We start from the raw sequence: 24084 nt of genomic DNA, 5'->3' as shown, positions 1-24084 counted from the left end.
ATAAAAACAGGGCAGGCATTCATAAGGTACCAGGTCTCCACAGTCTTCAGCTGAGAGACCCCAGATTTCAATGTACCCTGAAAAGGATGATTAATTTAAAGTGAGTGGAGTCTGTTTCTTTAAGACAAGCTCATAAATCGTGAAAGATCACCACTTCTTTTCAAAAGGCTCTCCACGGTCTGAGTTTCCCTTCTGGGTCAGTAAAGGCATTGAAGTTTTAATGGCATGCCATGGCAGATTACACGATACAGCTGTCCCGGCACCGTGAAAATTAAGTTATGCCCCGTGTCAGCAAGGTTTTTTTCCCTTTTCTTTCCCTACCCTCCCCCCTTCACTCTCTCTCTTTCTTTCTCTCTCCCTGTCCCCTTCTTCATTCTCCTTTCTGCTGGGAAGTGCGCATCCGAGGAGGAGGTGGGAGCCCGGCGGGAGCTGCTGCCACGGCTGCTGTTCAGCCCCAGCTATTGAGACTGAGTAAATGGAGCTGATGGGTGAAGAAGAGCCGTCAAAATGGAGGCTTTTGTTCCTCCTCCTCTCCCCAGGGCCCGGTGGCAGAGGCAGCCCTCCCTGCTCGCTCACATGCAAGCACCTTCTCTGCCTTCCCGGCGCCACGGACACCCGCCACGCTGCATCCTTCTCCTCCTCACCCCAGGGGCTCTGCACCGGTCACCCCTCATCCCTGGCCACCCCTAATCCCTCTTCTCCGTGACCCTGGGGCTCTGCGCTGGCCACCCCTCAGCTCCCTGTCTCCTGCAGCAGCCAGCCCCCTGACACCCCTAAGAACTGCCGCAGGAGGGTTATGCTCCCATTGCTGGAGATGCCTTGCTCCCACAGGTCAGGGCCTCTGCACTGGTGCACACGCGTGTGCACAAGCACATCCATGCACAAATGTAGATTCTTGCGTTAAAAGCAACAGCAATACAAGCTGGCATCCCCCTGCCCCGCTGTTCTTCTAGCTCCTTGTCTTCACTCTGTGAAGAAGGAGAGAGCAAAGAACTTACTGCAGCATGAGAAATTAATCACGTTAGTATTTAGTCTGGCAGAGTGGGGATATGTGAATGGATGAAAGAGATGAGGAAGCAAAAAGGAAAGAATAATTTGCAAACCTATCTACAGATATTCTGGGTCAATCATTTCCAATCTGCTCTTCATTTTTATGACCTTAAAATCTTTGATCTCTGAATAGTAATTTAAACATATTGATCTGGGGCTCGATGGTTTGATTTGTTTAAGGGACCTCCTGAGAGATGCCCACACCACAGACTGCAGGGAGCCACCAGTTGAAAATTATTGTTCCATATAATATTTTTAATACTTTAAGACACTGAATTCTGACAGGAGCTTACTCCTCGTGCCTCTTCAGTCAAGTCAGAGCTGTTTGGTAACTCTTAGTTTTGGAAAATAAGTCAGTTAATTAAGACTTTGAGTAGAAATACCCATTCTGATATGAAACCAATATGTTGGCTAGTTTATCTTTTCCAGTCTGAGCTTATCTTTAATGGATATGTAGCTACACTTTACATCTAAACAACTTTGTCCGCCTGAAGTGTTTGCATTACAACACATGCAGTAGCATCCAAAAGTTTCTCACTTTAGACTTGCACGCTTTGCAGTTAGCCTCCTAACCCAGGACAATGATTTCAATAGGGTTATTTGTGCCAGGGCTCACTAATGCAGGGATACTTTGACTAAGCTCTTTATTTGTTCCACTGTTTCTGTGTGTATTGATAGCAGAGCATGAAGTCTGACTACCTGCACCTTCAGCCACCTCTAGTTTATTAATTCTTGATTAGATATTAAACTATTCTACATTGGAATTAATTTGCTAATAGGACTCAGCAATTTTTCCTTGCTGTCTTCCGTTGTTCTTACATACAACCTGCTGATCACAGCCAGCATATCACTCAATATGCTAGAAAGATTCATTCTTTTAAATTATTGTAATAATAGAATAAATAATGCAGGATGAAATAACCTGTCTGTTGCCTTGTATTCCCAAAACCACGGGCGTGTAACTCAAGCACACAAATGTTAGGTACATCTGCCAACACAGTATGAGCCAATTTTCACCAGCCCACCAGAACATGTCAAGACATAGGACAAAAGGAAAATTTTGCCATTATTCTTGAGTGGTTGTTTGCAATACTTTTCACAGCTGTGACATAAGTTCATGAGAAGAAGGGACTTTTAGCCAAAGGACTCTGGATCAGGAAACATTGACAAAGAAGTTTTGGCAGCCATGTGCCCCTTTATGTATTTTCCATCTGTAGTTGGCACAATCTCTTTGAGAATTGAATCTGTGTGATACCATTAGATGAGAATGGGGGCAGAATAAGAGTTTTGTAATTTATCTCCCACATAGGTGGTGTATGGGCATTAAGGAAGAGCAACTTTCACAGCACTGTAATAATTCTGCTTGGGTAGTAGCAGAGACAACAACATTTGGGACCAGCTCGTGGCAAAGCTTTACCGTTGCACTTGTCGTTTTGCATACCTCAGTTTCATCATACACATCAGTGTTGGGGGAGAGCTGGTTGCTATATCTATTTGCGTTGTTGCTATTCACAACAAGTAAATCTTTCCCATGTTTTTTGTGATAGGTTCAGGCCTTTATTGAGAGAGGAGTGCTGTGAGCTGCCCAAGAGCTGTTTTGTTGGCAGGGGGTTAAGGAGAATTGTCTGTCACATCAATTATCTGCCCTTGGGCTCTTAGAATGGAGGTGCCTAGAGACCAGCCACTTGTCTTGCTTGTATGTCCACACACATGGACACCAAAACAGCTAACACTTTGATTGGAAGTTGCTCTCCCCCTCTCTCAGTGGTGCTGCAGTCCATGTTAAATCAGCTCATTCCTCCTTCTCAGTAAAACTAGACAGGCCCCTGCTTTGAATACACTGGACCACACAAGGGAGAGGGGAGAAATAACTTTTCCTCAACCCTTTCTCTCCTTCATCATTTGCAATCCTGTGTTCTAACAACAAATGGTGATTTAAAGAAAAAAAATAAAAATAGAAAAAAAAAGACAAGCCTTCTCTTCTTCCCTTTTTGGAGCGACAGCTCTGAGCGTTGGTCAGGGGAACTCATGAATTGGACTTGCAAAGGGCCCGGGAGGGGTCCCTATAAATCTTCCCCACACAGAGGAGGCTGGCTGTCTGCTTCAGGGCTGCTGGTCATTGTGACGAAAGCTTAACTGCTTTACTTTCATTCAGAAAAAAAAAAAAAGGCACATAAACCTGAGGTTTATGGATATTGCTTTATTTCTTTGTAATTTTCAAAGGCATTTGTTTCCTTCATTATTACTCTCTTAGAAAAGTAACTGACACAATTTCTTCTACTTCATTTATTACCTAATTTTCTTTATTCTTCTGTCCATATGCTGCCATTTATGAAATTGAAACTATATTATGCCACTCAGCATTTGTGAGAATATAAACAGCTGCTTCCTCTGGTTGCTTATCCTAGAAAGACCGAAACAACTAGTTATCGAAACAACAAAAAATAAATTTGAAAGGGATTATGTATAAATCCTGTGTGCCTGTGTATATAAATACATACATGCCAACACACAGGCACACAGACACGCACTTGAAACCTTGGAGAAATGCCAACTATAATTGCCACAAACTAAACATGGCTTTATGTTTTCTCACTGATGCTTTTAGCCATCATATTCAGCCTTTCTGCTCAAGACTAATTTCTTGATCCTTTTTCATGGGTCACAGAGCAACATACCAACCCCTTTAGCAGCAGTATATACATACTTTTTGGGTGTAGTTTGAGTATGATGTCACCAAAATTATGAGAATACGGAGCATTAGTAAACATCACTAATGCATGTGAATTCTTATAAATGTATGAATTATACAGCTTTATTGCTGTAAAACGTGATTTTTATCTCCACAAATTACCATGTAATCTGGATCTGAGACCATAACAGATGATTTCTGATTCTGAAATTTATAAACAGGATAATGGAATTGTTAATTTCAGCTTTAATACTTGACAAATTATCCATGGTCTTTCAAGATTTATCTTAAGGAGAAAGTTGTCTGAAAACTGAGTCCAAAACTATGGGTTGTATTACGAAAGTGAAGCAAAGGTATTTGGAAATAGAAAGCTCACTCCATCCCTTTGTAAATAATGTTACAGGTAAACAGCATACTACATCATTTACTGTTACTGTGAATTATTCCACCCAGTTCTCAAGATAATTTGACAGAGTAAGAAAAAACAGACCTGCAAAGTAAAGACAGTGCTGACAGCGCTAACGGTGCAGACGTGCCTTTATATCAGAAAGAGGAAGGGAAAAAGGCATTTCCCAGTTCTTCGACACCAACTTGTTTGGAGTACTGTTTGTCAGCAGAGTGTGCAAAGTTGGGCAGTTTGTTTGTGCCTGCATGTGAGTGCATGGGTGGGTGCGGGGAGTTTGAGAATTCCTAATCCTGCAGCTCTCAGGACCTAGAGAGTTGTACCCCATCTGGGGTAACTGGATTAAAAATCTTTTCTCATTTCAAAGGTTTGATCTCAACAAGGGTTTGATGTGATGAAATCAAAGTGGCAGCTTGGATTTGAAAACTATTTGGATTTGAACTTCCTGAAGTCTAGATCTGAGAGAATGGCTGGGATGGATACGAATGTGTGATAACTGCAATAATGCCTGTATAAAGAAGAAAATTATGCTTCAGGAAATATAAAAATATCTCATTTCTAAAACAATACTGATAACAGTGAGAATAACCTTATAGTAAAATAACTTCTGTCAACTAGTGATGAGTGCTTTTGTGATATTTAACACAGTCCCTCAGTGACGATCCTAGAAGACTTTGTCTCAACATAGGTGAAGCTAAAATAATAATAGCTACAAAAATTATGCATCCTATGGTAATTACCACTATCATTTTGTTGTCCTTGTCACTACCTAGTGTTCGAGAACCCCAAACACATGAGAGCAATTTATTGACCTACCCCGGGGAAAGGCAGATCCCATGCGATTTTGAGCAAGTCACCTTCCCTTTTTCTCAGCCTCCATTCCCGATCTGCGAACTGGGGATGATAATAGTATACCTGTTTCACAAAGGCTTTCTGAGGGAAGTGTGCGACAGAGCTTTGAGGCAATGAAGTGCTTTCTTTGCAATGAAGCCTTGCAACAGGTTCATGCAAATCAAGTTCTCCGTAAAAGCAAATAAACATCTGTGGTGCCATGTGTAATTCCACATGCAATTAGAAACACAAGCTTGGAGGGAGGGTTAAAAAATAAGTTTATGTTTTTATAGAAAGGTATACACAAAGAAATTGTGTCTATAACCCCTTCAAAGGCAGGTACTCAGAATGAAATAATGCTATCTATATGTATGAAGGGCCAGAATACTTCAACCTTGAAAGGTTACAGTAAAGCCAAATAAGACAATCAGTGCTGCCCTTTTTTGTAATTGTCATACACTGTCTTTGTGGGAAATATTAGCCATGTCCTATTCCACACCTACTGAAATTGACCAGTGTTTTCAAAATACAAAAAGTCATAATTTTTATACAGAAGAAATTACACCAATTTTTTGGTACATGGAAAGGTGAAAAATCCTCAGATTCCCCCTTCTAGCAGATATTTTCTATTTAACTTAGACAAAAGCATCATGTTGGATAAAGAACGGATTGCAAGATCTCTCTCTGAGGTATGAAAGTAATTTCTTGTAGGTGTGTAATGAAAGACTGTAAAGACTTATGAAGAGTACCTTGAAAAGCACACTGCGTATAAGAATGTCACTAAGCCTGTGTTCTTGGGAATGTCTTGGACAATTGAGGGATATTTCTTGAGATGACTGCGATCCAGATTTGTGTTTTTAATACACCAACTACTAAATTTTATTTCAAAAGAAAAAGGAAGAATAGAGTACAAAAAGTAGCATTGCATTTTGTGTCCTGTAGACAGAATTGAGCATAACAGAACCTGTGCATGGTAAAATGCAAAAGGATGGAGAAATATGTGATGGTGTTCACAAACCATTTAAATTTTACAGTTCTGTCTTTCAACTTTTTTTCCTCATGTAAACACCTGCTATGGCCAAGCCTTGAGTTTTCCAGAGTACTTGTGAATCATCTAGTCCCATTCTTTAAGCCCAGTTGCACTGGTTTGGGCTGGGATGGAGTTGGTTTTCCTCATAGCAGCTCCTATGATGCTGTCTTTTGGATTAGTGACCAAAACAGCATTGACAACACACTGTTTTGGCAATTGTTGAACAGTGCTTACAGTGTCAAGGCTTTCTCTCTTTCTCACACTGTCCTCCAGTGAAGTAGGCTGGGGAAGGTAAGGGAATGGGAGGGGACACAGCTGGGACAGCTCACCCCAACTGACCAGGGGGATATCCCATGCCATATGACAACATGCTCAGCAATAAAAACTGACAGAAGGATAAGAAAGGGGGTGATGGTCTTGTTTATGGCATTTGTCTTCCCAAGTAAACATCAAGCATAATGAAGGCCTCTTGGCCTGGACACGGCTGAACACTTGCCTGCAGATGGGAAAGAGGGATTGAATTCCTTATTTTGCATTGCTTTACCTATTAAATCATAAACTGTCCTTATCTCAAACCATGAGATTTCTCACTTTCATGGTTTTTATTATCTTCTCCATCCCCAGTGGGGAGTGAGTGAGGCACTGTGTGGGCCCTAGCACCTACCAGGGTTAACTCACAACCCTAGTCCAGATCAGCTACATCTTGATAGGTGTTCTTAAAAATTGTCCGCGAGGGGAAAATCTGGTCCTGAGTTGATAAACATCCAACTCTAACCAGAAGAAATAACTTACACTCTTTTTCCTTGCAACAGACTTTTATGTTGTTGAAAACTCTTACTACCTCTCCTCACTCTTCTCCTTTCCTTTTTTTCTCCCGATTTTCACAAAGATTTTGTCTTGGTTTGAATTCTAAAGTTTTGTCTACTCTTTCTGTATTGGAAATCACAGCTAAAGGTTCTGTCTGAAATTTCTTCATCCAGCTTTGTAAGTACTATAGGTTTGATCTGCTATAGACATATAAATATCTGATTGATTTAACTACTCTATCAAGCTATATTTCCCTATTCTGGCTAGAGTTTTACCCTTTATTTACTGAAACACTAAACTAACACTGTTTGTAAGTGATCTTCTTAAAGAACAAATTGTAATTAAGGAAACTATACATGGAATTCAGCATTCTGGCATTCTTACCATCACATCTCAACAAGTAAGCAGTGCATCAGGGCCATTTTTTCTCTTCTTGGATCCCTTATGCACTTATAGAATTATTTCTTTATGTGATTTGTTTATTTCTTAGCTTATATATTAGACTTTCTGACTTTAGTCCTGCATTTCTGTGCTGTTCTTCTATGCTGTAATAATCTGAGATTTTTTTTTTTCTCACACTTGTGTTAGACATATTTGAAAATATCATGGTTTTACCATATTGCTTGTATTCCTCTTTCCATCACAGAAATAGTTGCATAATCAGTCTCATTTAAGCTGTTCTGAAACATAATATCTCCTAACAGAACAAATCGTGGGTGTTTCCCAGGCTAATACTGCATTATACTCCCAAGTGTTCAAGAATCAAAGTCTGTTTAAGACAAAAAAAATATTTTCCCTTTGTGTTTCTAGCGGCTCTGGGAGAAGGCAAGGCAAGGTATTGAAGAATCTTGGGTAAAATTTTAATTCATAAGTCATCCTGACTGCATTTGTAATAGGCAACTGGTGTAAATAGAAACTGTGAATACCTGACTTTTCTGGAGAATTAAGCTCTGGTTAATTATTATCTTATTGTTAAACACTATTGTTGGTGCTGACAGTATTAACTGTACTGTCCCACTCAACATTTTGAAAAGCTTTTTGACAATGACCTGTAAAAATAAATGTCCTAATTTCATTAAGCTTTATGTCATCATGTATATGTCATCTGTAGGCTAGATCAGGTGTTTTAGACCTGAGGAATTTGGTCCAACAGATATTTCTGGCTTGGTAATAAATGTCTTTTGAATACTCACCTCATCGAACAGGACCCAGATGATTGATCTCGTGTCATAAGACACTGGAATAATAAGGTTAATAACACTGAGTTCATGATAAGTGAGTGAGTTCTGGTAATGCACTGCAAGATACAGCATGGTTCTAAATTCTCCTTATAGTTGGAAGTCACAAGGAGAAGATGCAGAGCACGCTATGACCTTGTGGCTGAATGCCAGGATGCTGTACCACCTGGAGCAGAAAAAACAAAACGCAAGTTTTTGTATTTAAGTAGGAAGATCATGATAGGAGTCTAAAAGGAAAGGGTAGCAATCAATAGTGAACATTTTATGGGTAAACACATTGTAAGAATCCTAATGATGAGAACAGCAAAAATCTCTTTTAAAAATGTAACAGATCAAAGTGGAATTTGTCTTTAATAACTAGTAGCACTCAATGTTTCTTTCCTTTCTAATCTATGTCATGTGCATTGAATTGACTACAGTAAGGCTACCAAGGCAGCAGAAGGCCTGAGCTATAATGGTGAAAAATAGTGGAAACTAATAAACTGGGGAATGTGCAGTGCAATCCTTTCCCTGGTAAATCTTCCCAGTTAGTGGCCATCAGAAGTATTGCAAAAATCAGCGAATTTAAATTTCCATCTCTGTATAGGTCACAGCTTGCTAGCCATCTTTTAAAGAAATCAAAAGGGAAAAAAGATGAAAGAGCTTGCTCTATCGTGCAAGAAACTTTGACAGAAATGAAAAATCTAAACCTCTTGCATTCGTTGCATTCCTGTCTGTAACTAGGGTCATCCACTGGGAACTGAACTGAGACACTCAAGCCATTGCATTTAGGGCACTAGTAGCCTTTTGTGGTCATTACTTTTCAGATACCCCAAGCTAGAAACAGTCTGTCATGGTTAATTCTCTCAATCAACAGGTTCAAATCTATACACATATTCTTCAACTTGGAAACCATCTAAAAGAAGGGGAAAGTGTGTCTTCCTACAGTTCACTTGCAGATCTGCTCCTCTTATCCCCAACATATTATAATGAAACTAGAGTAGTACAGGAAAGAGCAGGAAAAGTGATCAAAGGGATGGAATGGCTCCATGGAAAAAGGAGGACTGAGAAGGGATGTGGAAAAGCACTATAAAATCAGAGTGGGGCAATAGAGATGTATGAATAAACCTTTTTTTTTCCTTACAAAAAAGTAGGGTTTCAGATGGCAAAGTCTCACCAAACAAAAGGAAAATCTTTGGACTGTGTTGTTAAGCAGTGGAATCCCTTGCTTCAGGATGTCAAGGATGCAGAAGGTGTAGGTGTAACACGGCAAACTGAGCACAGAAAAATCTTGCAGTGCTTCCAGAAAAATAGAACCATTGGTACTCTAACCTTTACACTGTTTCTACATTTATCATATATGTGAAAAAAACTAGGTTGTCAGGATACATCCTAGTTGCTGAAGACAAAAACAGATTGCTGTAAAAACATGGGTATACGTGTGTCTGCCAAGTTCTCCTGTTCATGTTGAATGAAAGACATGCAGTGCAATTGTGACCATGTGGATTAAAATCCCATGGGCTGATTTGGTTATTTGATTTTTCCCATCCCTGCCTAACTGGAAAGGGTTCCTGCCAGGCCAGTTTGCTAAAGGATAACCACATGACTCTAGCAAATACTTGTTAGAGTTTCGAACTGAGGCACCCGCCATGTTAACACACACCACTCCAGTCTCAGGAGAGGCTGTGTACTCAAGTCAGCACTGGAGGTGCTGAGCCCAGGGACCTTTTTGGAGCAGGGGATAGGGCTGGGAAAAAAGAATGCCCCTGCCAACAGCAACCATACCCAAGGTACCATCTCCTTCTCCAGCATCTTCCCCAAAACCTGTCTCTGTGTGGTGCCAGCTCGGCAGCTCGCTCTCCTGGCTCTCCATGATGCTCTTCCTGCCTCGGGAGCAGTGGTGTCACTCAGGGAATGGCAGAAAAGGAGGAGGTGGTGTTTTTCTTGAACACTGGGCAGAAAAAAAGACAACACATTCCTGTAAGTTTTCAATACTTACTGAGACTGACATAGAGATTCCATCTTAAACTTCAAATGCAGCCTGTGCCTTTCATAGGGATTAGTATAAGTACTTGATTATAATACAGGTTAATAAACATGAATGTTAGTGTTTTGTAAAGAGCAACAGTTTGTGTTTCTATATCCTAGTTATGTCCTGATAGGAAAAATTATTTTGCAAGGGGTGGAGAGTCATGTCGAGATAAAATCACGGAGTGCTTTGTACCAAAAAAGGTGTTAAGCATCCAGCAGCATTTAAAAATATATGCTTTCTATATCCCACATATATGTAAATTTTATTTATAGATAGTATAGCAAATCATTTTAAGACAATCCATGCCTGGGAAAAGTGATATACATTTTATTATATCAATATATGCATCAGTTTAATATTTTACTACTAAATATGTAGGTATATTTCATATTAAAATGTCTGTGTCTGTATTTGAATGTGTTATTATCCCCAAGCCTGCTTTAGTCTCCACATTTACTTGTTCAAAGGTGCAGGTTTTAATGGCAATACTTTCTTTAAAAGATCTGGGAAAATAGTTGTGGAGTTAGTTCGTATAGAGATTACAGAAAGTGGCTGTCTGAAGGATAAAATCTTTCTTAGTCTCTTCAGTTCTGCATCTTATCTAGTAGTCACAGTTATGCCAAATGTCTTACTACTTTTTCATCAGGGAGCAGATAATAACTCAAAAGCCTCAGCCAAAACAAACTCTTTGAAAAGATCTTATGAAATCATTTCTCCTTGCAAATCCATAAAAATCGCCTCAGACTCCTTATCAATAGAAAGGCTTAAAGAGGGTGCAGAAGTCGTTGAATTATGATGTGCTTGTTTTAATGAAATTCCACTCCTGCTGGGATGTTCCCTGCAGATTTTCCATATTTCAGCATGGGAAAGGTTTGATGCTTTCCTGCCGGTGCCAAGAGTTAATTGAAAACATTTCAGGATAAATTCAGCTTGAGGGCCAACACTCCCATTCCTTCATTATTCTTAACAATAATAGAGGAGTAATACAATTATTAATAGGCATGTTGTATCCTCTTAAAGTGGCAGTGTGTTTCTGAAACCGTGTCTTTCACATTCTTTTTCTTAAGCAAATCTGAAACAAATGGAAGAATAGGAATCGTAGGAGAAAAGCAAGCCTGGCTGGTATATTATGCTGGTAATTACTTTTTTTGCCACAGTGAGTATTTAACTATTGTTAAATACAGGTAGTTACTTAAGGTAAACAAACAAACAAACAACAATAACAAACAAACAAACAAAAAGTCACTCATCTAGACCAGAATTTCCCACAGGTTTTTACATTAAAAGTCTCAGCCTTTGTGTGACATTAGACTATTTTCTTTGAAGGTATGTATGTCCCCAGAGTATTTGAGGAAATTCTGAAAAGTTAAATGCAATTTTTAATAAAACTGACATTGTTTTAAAGATTAAATCAATTTTGAAAGCACATATTCTTCTTAGGATGTATGGGTTTACTACAATGCAGCCAAAACAATGGTTTGGGGTTCTTTTTTTGTTGTTTTTTTCTTTCTCCAGAATATATTAAATTGTCTTGCTGGCTTGTCTCAGGGCTACTTATATGTTATCTCCCAAGGTAAACAATTTATATTATAACCTTGCAGAAAATACTATTTTTATTTTCATTACTTTTTTCCTAGCCTAGAGTTAAGCCATCCACTGCAGTTTTGTCAGTATTTATGCACTCCTGGTAACTTAAATGTTGAAACTCATACAAGTTATGAATAGTTAGGGAAGCATTTCCAAAAAATTTAAAAAAAAGTTGGGTTTCACTTAGCTTATTATCATCACTGTGAACCAAGAAATCAGGACAAAAAGGTTTATCTTTATTTTCTCCAAATTTTAGGCAAAGTTCTGAACAAATATTTAGCTCTTCTTTACACTATTCCTCCAAAAACAGACAACACAAAATATAAAGCAGCTCTAATTGTTTGAAGAACTATTTTGCAATGAAGCTTGCCTACTGAATGATCACTAAAACAGTTAAAACAGATGGAATTTAAAGGATTCCTATGGACTACAGTGATCCAAGGTCATATTTGTACCATTTCAAAAGGCTGTATCTGACTTACTACAGTTATTCCTATTACGTAACAGAAGTCCTGCCAGCAAAAGCCTATGATGAGGTCCCTGGCCATTTTGGCAGCAGACAAAATATTTAGGACTTCTCCAGTGTAGAAGACTCTCCAGACACAACTGGACATGGTTTAAACAGCCTTCTGCACCCTGTCTTAACATCCTCCCACAGAAGGACTGACCACAGGTGTAACCGGGATTAAGGCTGGAACATTTTTCCAAGCAGCAGTGCCCAGCTGGTGTAGCATCCCAGAACACAACTGAAAGGCAGGTATAGTTTCAAGAAGCTTTTAGAGTAAGGCCTGGGTAGAATCAGGGCCATGGTTACGAACAATTTCTGCATTGGCTGTCCCTGCTGCAAAACAGGAATATCTGGTGAGTCAGAGCTACCAATCTGTAGCCGTCTCCCTTGATTTGCACAGCAGAGCTCTGAGACCAATCTGGGCTTCAAATCTGGGCTGAGAGAATACCACCACACAGCGCTTTCACTTGTTCTCATAAATCTAGCAAATTTTTCCCACCAAACCGTTTGAGAAAACAAAATTTGCTCTCATTAATGTCACAAAGACTTACTTCAGCTAGTTTGTACATAGAGCTGCAGCTCTTTTCCTTGCTTACTGCACACAGATCTGGGCAAACGAGAAAATATTCTGGTCAAAATATTCCCAATGAGCTCTGAAAAGAGTCAGAATTCTTTCTGAATATAATGGAAGGGATTATATTCGGACTACATGCTGTCAATGTGTTCTAAAGTTTAGTCTAATATTGCCAAAAATGAAACCACTCAAGGTTTGTACAGCCTAAGAGGGAAAAGGTTTCATAGTTTCTCAGATTTCCATATCTTTCTTATCTGCTCCTTTTCCAAACATGTTCTCTCCACTCCAACAATAGATTTTGCATGGTAACATGCTCTTCAACACATCCAGGCACCCAGCTTTACTCACTTCAGACATTTTTGATCAGCTCTCTAAGCTACACCAGGCCAAAACCAAGCATTAGTTATGTGGTTGATCCACATAACTTGTGTCTTCTCAACCACCACCATTTATCTAACTGAATAATCCTTCAGCCTAGGTACAGAAATAAAGCCATAGGCTAAATAGTGACATCAGTTACACTGTCAGAAACTCAGACTACCTGTAACAGCAGTCAGTGATTTGGAACTATGCAAACAAGACTCTACATCATAAAAAGGCGGGATGTTTTGGAGACAAGCTATTTGTCATAACTGTTCTTTCAGCCCTTTCTATACAACACACACTCCTGCATTGCATTCACTTCCTTGGCCTCAGTTCCTGAGATGCACAGATCAAGACATAGTCTACACTTGACTTTCCTGTGTCTTTTAAACTTATTTGCAAACATGGTATATGCCTGAATACACTAATATGAGAAAGAAAAGTAAAATAACATGAGAGTTTCTGTGGAATGCTGCTTTCCTTCCTGCTATAACCCACTTTTACATTACATCTGAAATGTTTTAATGAGTTTAGAATGACACCATAAATCCTGAAAAGAGAGAACATGGAGACCATCACTACTGAGTAATTATTGTCATGGCACTTCCTTTTCCACAGTCTAAAAATCAAATTGCGATTTCACTTTTCTGTGTCAGAATGCAGTAGGATTTCAGAAGAGAGGCCAGTATTCTGGTAGAGAAGCTTCCATATTTAGGTGTGATCACTCTGAAGGTACAAAGATCATGCCTACAATGGCTTTTCCTCAACTGCTACCACTGGCTGAACTAGAAGAAAGCTTAGCATCCTTGCCAGTGGATCACAGGAAAATGTAGTGCTTGTATTTGCTCTGTTTAAGCCATCCAACCTCATATATTTTTTAAAAATTGAAAACTACTGCAAGCCAAATATACACTAACACCATAAATTAGTAGTACGTGATTGCATTATTTTAGTTTAAGACATTACAAACAGATGTGGTTTGATTTCTACACTAAGAGAGGACATCTAGCAAACTATGTTAATTTCCATGAGGATGTGTGTTTTGTGATTACACAGAGCACTGTAATCTCTCAGATGGAACTATGTGAAAAATACAGGCTGTGTCTGTACTCTCAGTATTTATAAGTATGCATACTTAGAAGGGAGAAAACTCAGTTGTCTTGTATTTCTATTGTTTTGAGGCAGCAAGATACTGTGGTGATGAGTGCCAAAGACATGTTTATAAACAAGTATTTCTCTTTTGGAAAGGAAAGAGAGGTCCCTTCTGCACTTTGTTTCCTTCAAATTCTCTCCCCAGTCCTGTCCTTCACTTTTCTAATCAAATTGCCCATTTTCCAATACATAAGTGCTACCATCAGGCAGCCACTTTCGTTTTCCTCACTATATTCCCTCACATTTCAGTATTTCCCTTGTACCACATGTCCTCTCTGTGTCTTGTCTCCAGGTCCTGGACTGAATTATAAGTTTTGGTCTTTACTCTTCTCCTAAACTTCCACTGACACCTTCCCAGCTGTTTTCCATCCTGTCTGGCCTTCTGGGCATGTGTTAATGGCTACCTCTTCTGCCCAGCCTCCCTGTGTCACCGTCTCCATCAAAGTGTGCCACATATATTCCTGAGCTTGATCTCACTTTTGCTCTCGCCAAAGAGTTTTTTGGATTCCCCATTGTCATCTTAACAGTAAAATCACAGAAATACAGAAAGTTATTTAGACGGGACCTCTGGAAATCATGTGCTACCACCTTCAGCTAAAAGCTGTATTCCAGCCAACTCCAGATGAAGTCAGCTGCAGCTCTTGCTAGACAAGCTTTGATAACCTCTGAGGGTGGAGGTGCTGGAGTTTCTCTGGGAAACCTGTCCCAGTGCTGCACTACCCTCCTAGAAAAGCTCTTCCTAATGTTCAGGCTGAACCTCCCAGCCACAGTTTGTATCTGTTGCACCTTGTCATATCTTCTAACACTACCAAGAAGAGTCTGGCCCCATAGTCTTTACAAATCCCCTTCCAGTAGCTACAGGCTGCCGTTAGATTACCAGTAGCCCCTTCTCACTGGGTTAAAATTTGTCTTCCTCATCTTTTCCTCATTGCTTACAAACTCTGACCACCCTGGAGCCTTCCACTAGCCCTTTAGTTTCTCAGTATCCTTCCTGAATTTGAGGGAGGAGTTGTCTCAAAACTGAACCCAGTGTTTAAGGTGCAGTGTCATGAACACCAAGAATATAGGGATGATAATTTCCTCTCCAGCTTTTGGAGACGGGAAAAACATCCTTACCTTTCTTTCCCCTGCTCTGTGATTTTCAATCTGTGCCTCAGCTAACCTATTGATTATTTTGTAGCTCCTTTCTCCTTATTAGCAAGTACATTATTTGTTCATTCTCCAAACCTTCTCTACACAATGGTCATCTCCTTTCCTCACCTTTTGTTCCTCTCATCCATTCAAAATGCAACTTTTGAAAGTGAATCTTTCTTTACACAGCCATCTTTTTGCTGTGTAGCTCTTTATTAATATATTTCTGAGCTGCCTACATCTCACACTTCACCTTCTGACCCATCCTACTAAACCTCAGTCCATATATTTCCTTACTCCAGGGTGTTCCCCCTTCCCGTTCCTGGTGTATGTCCAAGGTATAGTATTAATGCACTCTGTCACTGTGCATTTGCGAAAATCTCTCTTCATGCACATTCACCTTCTACTATAATATTCACTTGTGTCATAATAAATTCATGAAAATAACTTTTTTTTTTTTTCTAAAAGGTGGTTTTTCCCAATTACTGTTTTCATTTGGGGCACCAAATGCTGATCAGTAGCAGTAGCTGCATAAATCATCCCTCTTCATTGCTTTATTTTTATGCCCTTCAGTTACATTTGCACTGCCTGAGTTTTGGAGGTAAATATCCAAAATATTAGTTGAAAGCTTCCTCAGAAAGCAAATCTTTCCCACATCCTTCCCTGCAGTTCCTCTTTAAGAGGTGTCAGCATGGCTGAGAGAATGAAGTGGCTCCACATTGTTTGCCTGAACTATTATGTGTTTAACATTTCCATAACAAAAGTGCCACTCGACTTCTCCCCGATTAATGCAGCTCGAGGGCTCTTGTCCTCCTTTAATAAAACATTGTTGAAATCATTTATTTAGAGCCCCTGGTTACTAGTGGGAGAATGACCATCTTTGTGCCAAAATATAGTGTATACAGTCCACTATTTTGTAGTAGATCATTCTGTTATTTAAGAAATTGATTAAATGGATGTCTTAGAAAGTATTTATGCTAATAGCGCATTACTTATGTCATTCAGACAGTCAATGTGAGCCTTTTCAACTGTCTACCACAGCCAATGCCTCAAGTAAAATACAGTAACTTTCGACTTCACTGCTTACAAATCTGTATCACAGACTTGAAATCTCACAGAGAAGCATTGCTCTTCCCATTTGAAAACGTTTTCTGTTGCAAGACTGCCTACTTTTCCTGAGGACTTCAAATGGGTATGTTATCACAAGCAGCGTGGCAGTATGTGATGTTATCACTGGGGGAAGGAACAAAATCAATTGAAGGTCTGAATTTGTTTTAGTGACACTGCAGATGCAATGCAGCTCAGTCACTCAAGTAGTGTTTTCCGTGGCTCAGATGGTGATGACTTTGTGTCTCACTACTTTTTACATGTGCACCTTGGCTATTTTGGAGTTCCTCTCACCCTCTTCCAGTGCACTTACGAGGAAAAACAACCCAAAATTCAGGTACTGGTTTTGCATTGCTTTGAAATGGAATTTCTTGTTCTGCACCAAAAAGGTTATCTGCAGCCACCTTTGCAGCCCTACCACAGATACATGCTACACATGCATGCCTGCAGTGAGAGATCTGGTATGCTAACAGCTCCTGGGAGGGATGGAGAGGAGATTGTAACTAAAATCCATCATGCTTTCCAATGTGACGGTGAAAGACTTGGCCAAACCAGAGCTTTGCTCACCCTCACTGTAAGGCTTCGTTTCATAACAATTTTGAAAGTTACATATGCTTGCCTGTATAGATTGGTGTATATTGTTAAAAATAAACAGAGACCTTATGTTATGTCCATTGTGATTGCATACAAAAGCTTTGCTGTGTGCTTGGGTGATCAGTGAAGCTTGAATCTCCCTCTATTTACTGTATGGTCACTGTCAGTTCAATGAACTGCCTCCTTGTTCTCCACCATTGTCCCACACTCCCTTAAACATTTGTCACTGAAGTGCCTCCAAAGACAAATAAACTGCCACCAAGAATTCAAACCTGGTAACTGGGAATGAAAAGGAAGCAGAACCTACTGGATTATTTTACACGAAATGGTGGAGAGTTCCTTCTCCCCCCGGAAGAGATTGGCTGGACAGGACCTTGGCAAGGAGCACTTTCAAATATCCAGACAGATGAGAGAACTTCCTTTGCTGTGGAAAATCTCCCTCTGTCAGGGAACACGAAGTCTTTTCCTCGCTTAAAGCTGTCCTTGCTACATCCCTTGACATTTCAAGAATTTCCATTTGTCTCAAAATCAAGCAAAAGAAATAGGAACTTGATGGACATCAACATCTGCACAGGCTTTGTAGGCTGGGACACATACCAATACAGGAAGCCATTCCTCCTGTTAAATTGTGCTTACTCCGACAACACGACAAAACCCACAGAGCTATCTCCTTATGGGGAGAAGCTCACAGGACAGAATTAGTTCAGCTGTATTTATTGTACAATTATTTAAATTAAAACAATCCACTTTCTGTGGGGAAGGAAGCATACAGATGAGTCCTCCCTGCCTAGTGATGCTCAGTGTTGATTTATTCCAGGCAGATGCTTTTGACAGGAGCCTGTAAAATCAAGTCTTGAGTTTATTGTAGCAGTTAATTATCAGTTCTTTTCTAGTGTTAATGTCTTTACTCCTAACTGAAGAAAAATAAAGGCTTTTAGCTGGGACTTATTTTTTCATAAACAAGTTAAATCGTCCTTATGGGCGCTAACTGTTGACAAACTGAAAATATGTTTCTGAGCATCTCCTGAAGAACTGGAGAAAATATTTAAGATCACCCCTAAGCAACTGTCAACTCACCACATTGTAAGGAAAACTGACTCTGTTCACTGAAGTCTCACCCAACTACTCTGTCCTCTTCCTGAAGAAACAACATTTCCAGCTTTAACAATAAGCTTCCTCGACCATTCAGATGACTTTAAAAACGGACTCCAGATCATAGCCGCACAGCATACTCATGCACTTGTTTGGTATCACAACTGTTTGGAGGTTGGTTTATGCGTGTGCATGTGTGCCTGTGCGTGTTTATCGCTGGGCACCCTAATCAAATTCACACCCTAAAAAAATAATAAAATAATCTGTCATTTAAATAACTAGCCCAGAAGTGGGGATTTCTAATTTTGTTGATTTATACAACAGACAGATGTGGATTTGCCCTCTGTCCAGATCTGGTAAGATGAAAAAGGCACTATCTTGCTAATCTGTCGCCCCCTCAGTCAAAGTTTATTTGTGGTAGCTTTCAAAGTCCTGACTCGCCTTCCAATCAAGGCATTTAAAACTAAAAGCTTTAAATAAACAGTATGAATAGAAGATAAATAAACTTCCCCCCCCCTTTTTTTTTTCATGAGTGCCTAGCTTGACACAGTCCAAACTCAAATCCCCAGAGGACTGAGCCCTCTCTTTTGTGTTAATGTTTAAAAGATTTTCCAATGCTGGAGTTTATTCCTACTGCAAACATTTCTATTTACAAGGTCAAGTGTATCAGCACTCGACACAGCTTAAGAGTGTAATTATTTATCTAAGGGCGTTTGAGTGTAGATCAGTAGCTCTGGCAGCAAACCAGGCTTCAAGCACGATGCAAAGCAACTCCTAAGAACAATATTACAAGATCTAGTAATTGCTGATCCCCCCAGTGTGTTTACTTTTGCATTCTTCCTTGCGGGAGAAGGCAGGCTGAATGGCAGACTTCGGTGCGTTTTGTTGCAGCCCCCTCAATGCATGCGTCACCGCCTGCACGGGGCCTTGTTCGAAACGCTTGCCACCTCTGTGTGATGTATTTCTCACCATTTACTTGTTTGCACGCCTAGGAGCATTTCTAAGAGTGTCAGTGAGAGCAACGCGCCTCCACTTCACGAAGAAAGCACGGCGCACTACTAATTCCACATCCATGCAGGAGCAGTATCCCTGAATTGCTTTACTCCCTTCTGGCACTGGCAAGTTACCATGCCAACGCATTATAAAATCAGCCACTCTTTTAAAGTAGTACTTTCAAAGCTGTATTTACTTCTTGCATGTAATTATTCATTAAAGTAAGAATAGCAGTAATTTACATCTATGTAAAGTATTACAGGCAGACAGAGATTTGTTTGTTGTTTTTGGTTTGTTAATTCTGTGGTTTGCTCCCCCCTCCCCGCCTCCTCCTCCAACCTCGGGTGCTGAGAGTTCAAGTGTCCCTGGAAAACAACTTCACTACACCCATTATTTAAAGCTCTTTCTTTACTAATTTACACGTTTAGAAAATACAAAAAGCCATACATATTTAAAACACAGGCCGTTTTTACACCTTCTATAAAAAATACAAGGTTTAAGGCAGCTCAGAAATGTGTTTATACAATTCTACAACGTTCATAAAGTCTCTCAAAATAAGAAAGTTAAGTTCCAATCTATAAAATACACTGTACATTTGATGTTCTAGACAATGCTTCACCGAATCACTGTTGCTGATATCCCCTTAAACATAAAATGAAATATGTACCTTTTCAGAAAAGAATAGTAAATGCAATTATCTGGCAAATAGGATGTGGATTTAAAACTTTATTTTTTCTTAAATAAATTATCCCCAAAGCATACAATTTATAAAATTCTATGTACAAAGAAGAGCGACTGGTAACAAATCCCAGTTTTAAATACATTTTTCATATAAGATTTACCAGAGGTCAGCACCCTGATATGACAAGAGGCAATATAACTTTTCAGGATATTTGTACATACATGTTCTCGAGTTTAAAAGTGTCTTTCAAAGATGGCAGTGCAGAGCTCTTTTAAAACAAAAGTTGCATTGTTCACTATAGCCAACAACTCTGAAAAAAAAAAATCTCTTTTATGTGACTAGGTTAAAGAGGAATAGATGGCTGCTGGCACGCTTTTGTTATAGGGAAGATGTGTGTGCAAGAGCGAGTGCTGTAAACCACAGAATTTATTCAGTCTGCTATTTCCTTAAATTTAATTAATGGCAGATGCAGCATAACCCACTTTCGGGCACCACTGCATCGTGAAGAGCGAGGCTTGGCGAATGATAATCAAGTTGTTAACTAGCAAGCACGGCAACAGCTTTGGCACCAAGTGTGGATAGCTCACCTCTTCCTAACCTTCATGTCAAAACGCTTACAAAACGCCAGGGCCGGCACGCCGTCACCGCCGGGTTCTGGCGGGGTGGGGGCGGCTGGCAGCAGCGGGGAGCCCGCCGCAGCCTCTCCGTCTGCTCGGCCCCTGCCGCTAACACCGGGCGGGGGGGCAGCAACTGCATAGTGCACACTCCAGACCAAGCGCCGAAAAACGAGAGCCCGCAGGCCACTCCGCCCCGGCGGCTGGCCCGCAAGGCCGCAGCGGCTCAGCCAGCCCAAGGCTGCCGTGAAGGCCGGGCCGGGCGCGAACGGCGGCTGAGAGCAGCAGCGGGGGCGGAGTGGGGACCATCCGCCTTCGGGGAGACGCGGAGGAGGGGGAAGGGGCGCCCGGACAAACGGCCGGAGGCTTAATGGTCAGCGCGTTTAAAACCGCGCCGGGCGAAGGGGCCCCGCCGGCCGGGCCCGCCAGGAAGCCAGCGGCGGCCCGGCGAGGAAGGCCCGGCGCGGAGGAGGGGAAGGAGGGCAGGGGATGGGAGACGCTAGAGCTGCGGCAGCAGCGGCAGCAAGAGGGCGGCCAGCAGCGCGCAGGCTGCGGCGGCGGGTCGGCCGGCGCTATCCGCCTGCACGGGAAAGCCGGGCTCGGAGCCCGCATTGTCCTCCGCGTCGTCCCTCCCCTTCTGGCTCGGCTCCTCCTCGTAGTCCTCGTCGTAGTACTCCTCCAGGCCGCCGTCCGAGCCGCCGCTGCTGCCTGCGCCGTTGCCGCCCATGTCCGCGCCGAAGCAGAGGCGGGCCATGTTCTCCTTGACCGACTCGCAGATGGGCCGCTCCAGCCCGTCGCAGACGCAGTCGTTGAGCAGCACGGCCTTGGGCACGGCCAGCATGTCCTCGATGACGGCGCGGCACTCCGGCGTGCAGCGCAGCCCGTTGAACAGCTTCCCGCAGTAGGTCATGTAGCGGTTCAGCGCCAGGCTGCAGCGGCTGTCCCAGTCGCAGCGCCGCCGCGCCTCCGTGCAACCCATCACGCCGGGGCCGCCGGCCGCCGGGCTGCTGGTGCGGGGCAGGCAGGGCTCGATGGCGCGCTTGGTGGCGCGGCAGTTCTCGTCCTGCGCGCAGTCGCAGTCCTCCAGCGCCGGGCCGCGCCGGGTGTGGTTGAGCTGGACCAGGGCCGCGATGCAGTGGCTGGGGCACCGCCGCCTGGAGGAGGCGGCGGAGCCTGCAGCGGCCGCCGGGCCGTCCCCGCCGCCTCCCGCCGGCGGCTGCTGCAGGAGCACCGGGGCGCACGCCTCGGCGTACTGGTTGTAAGCGTAGCTGCACTCGGGCTCCCCCTGACACTGCAGCACCGCCTGCCAGCAGATCAGCCGCCGGCCCTGCACCAGCGAGCCCAGCGGCGGCCACACGGCGCCCAGCGCCGCCGCCAGCCACAGCCAGGCGGCCGGCCTCGGCCAGCGGCGCCCGCCGCCGCCTCCGTGCCGAGCGGGCGAGCGGGCCACCATCGCGGGCGGCGGCGGCGGCTGGCGCAGGCGAGCAGGGGAGAGGCGCTGGTAGACGACGAGGAGGAGGAGAAGGAGCTGCCGCCCGTGGAAAAGTTTGCAAAACTCCCGCCGGCCGTGTGCATGAGGTCTCCTCGCATCAATCCATCTGCGCCGGGCTCCCAGGCCCTCCAGCCCCCGGGAGCTGGAACCGGCGAGGCCGCCGTACGAAGCAGGCGCCCGGGGCCGTCCCGTGTCCCACACCCGCTGCTCCCGGCTTGGCGACGGCGGCGAAGGCGCTCGGAGAGATGGGGTGAATCAGTGCAAACGGGGGCTCGGAGGAGCGCGGCTTCGGAGTGGGCTGATGGACTTCCAGGCTGCGCCGGGAGAGCTCATGGTGCTGCCCTGCTCCTCATGCAGTTCCGTTTCTGTTTTTTCTTTTTTTTTTTCTTTTCTTTTTTTTGCACAAAATAAATGCCCAGCTGCTGCTGCTGCCTCCTCGGGAGCTTTTAACTCTCCGCTCGCAGCATCTCTGCACATGCCAGCCGCTTCGATCCCATTCACAGTCCCGGCTCCGCTCACTCCCTCTTGGTACGCCTTGCACTTTCGGGTGGCGGGGAGAAGAAACGCCTCTCCCCGTTAGCAAGAAGATAGCACGGGGAAAGAAGAGGCAGCCTTCAGGGTCTCTTTCTCTCTGGGCGACTGATGCTGCTTCTGTTGTCAACAAGCCCTGCAAGCTGCTCTGCGGATCCGTCTGTGGATCTTTTTTTCTTTGCAAGGCTTTAAATACAAAAGTGCCCTCCGAGCAGCAGCAACGTGCTCTGATTAGGCCTCATTATGCATGCATGGAAAAGCAAACAAACAAAAAAAATTAGCAACGCTTCTTCTTTTACACATCCCCCCAGCCTGCGCTCTCTCGCTCTCTTTCTCCTTTTCTCCACTTCTTTCTCCCCTCGCTCGGCCCCCTTTCCCTGCTTCGCCACTTGCTATTGGTCCAGCCTGTTGTTGAAACTTTTTTTCCTCCCCTCCTCTCTTTACGATCTGCTGGAGGGAGGGAAGGAGGGAGGGGGGCTGGAGGGCAGCTCACATTCAAAGCTTGAAAGGAAAGGCTTAAGGAGAGTGACAGCCCCCCGAGGAGCCCCTCCTCCCGTTAAGGCGGCGCGGCGGCGGTGCGGGAGGCGCGGAGCGGCGGCGGCGGGTACCGGGCGCTGCGGGGCTGGCCGGGCGGCGGCGGCGGCGCATCCCGGGAGCACCGGGCCCTGAGCCGCGGAGGCGGAGGGGCAGGCGGCCTGGGTCTCCGTGCTGCTTCTGCAGGGATGTTCTTCTTAAACTGTTCCTGCTCCTTACAGCAGGGAACAAAAAAGGTCTCTAGCCTGAGTGATGTGTGTACCCAAACTTCCCACTGAGTCAAGTGAGGGCAGAGCTGCTTCCCGAAAAGTAGGGTGGATCAGGCTCAAAAGGGGACCGACTTTGTTCTTACTGAAATCTAAACGCAGCTCCGGTTTTCAGTGTTAGTACGCTGAGAGAGACCAAAGCTTGGTCTCTTAGTGGTGTACTGCGACCCCGTAAATACTGCGACCATGTAAGTATTGCTTTGCTATGCCTTCAGTATTGCAGCATTCTTTCCACTTAACGATTTTAAACTCATTCAACTCAGCTTCTCGGTTGAGGTTTTTGTGCACAGGCTTAAGACACTGACCTACGAGGATGCCTGTTGACAGAAATACAGTAGATCTCAGTATAGTTCTTTGATACCTTATGAAGATCTGCCAACTAGTAAAAGTTGTTTCAAAGCCGTTAGTTAAGAGGCTGAAATGTGTTTCATTGAAGGCAAAAGTACCTTGCTGACGTCCTGCCTTGCTGTTACACTCTCTGTTCGCTTTGCTTTGCTTATAATGAAGTAGACACAAAAATATAAATATTAAGGCACAACGAGAAGGGCATAACAAATCAGTGTTGCAGTTACCCATTGCCTTTCGTTTTCGTGCTACCTTAATTCCAGAGCAACGTCGTCTCCAACCACAAGGGGCATCGGTATCTGCTGCCTGTCAAAACTGGCGCTTTTTTTCATCCTGAGACTATCAACTCCATCTGTCACAAAAATTACGACTAAATCTATTTTCCAGAAACTCGGAGATCTTGGAATCCTATGCGGTGTGGACTGATGTCTGTCTGAAAGTGCTTGGAAGGTGGAAT

General features: G+C 43.1%; 1 protein-coding gene across 1 annotated transcript; it reads right to left on the bottom strand.

Moving 5' to 3' along the window:
• Positions 1-19338: 19338 nt before the first annotated feature.
• On the bottom strand, positions 19339-22861 carry GAS1 (growth arrest specific 1). The gene has a single exon (XM_065045833.1). It carries the CDS (start codon positions 21910-21912, stop codon positions 20959-20961), a length of 954 nt encoding a protein of 317 aa, XP_064901905.1. The 5' UTR covers positions 21913-22861; the 3' UTR covers positions 19339-20958.
• Between the last annotated feature and the right edge of the window lie 1223 nt (positions 22862-24084).

The sequence above is a fragment of the Columba livia genome, chromosome Z (assembly GCF_036013475.1).
Source record: "Columba livia isolate bColLiv1 breed racing homer chromosome Z, bColLiv1.pat.W.v2, whole genome shotgun sequence".
NCBI lineage: Eukaryota > Metazoa > Chordata > Aves > Columbiformes > Columbidae > Columba > Columba livia.
Note: the sequence above shows the minus strand (reverse complement) of the source record. Positions and strands in the feature narration are given on the sequence as shown.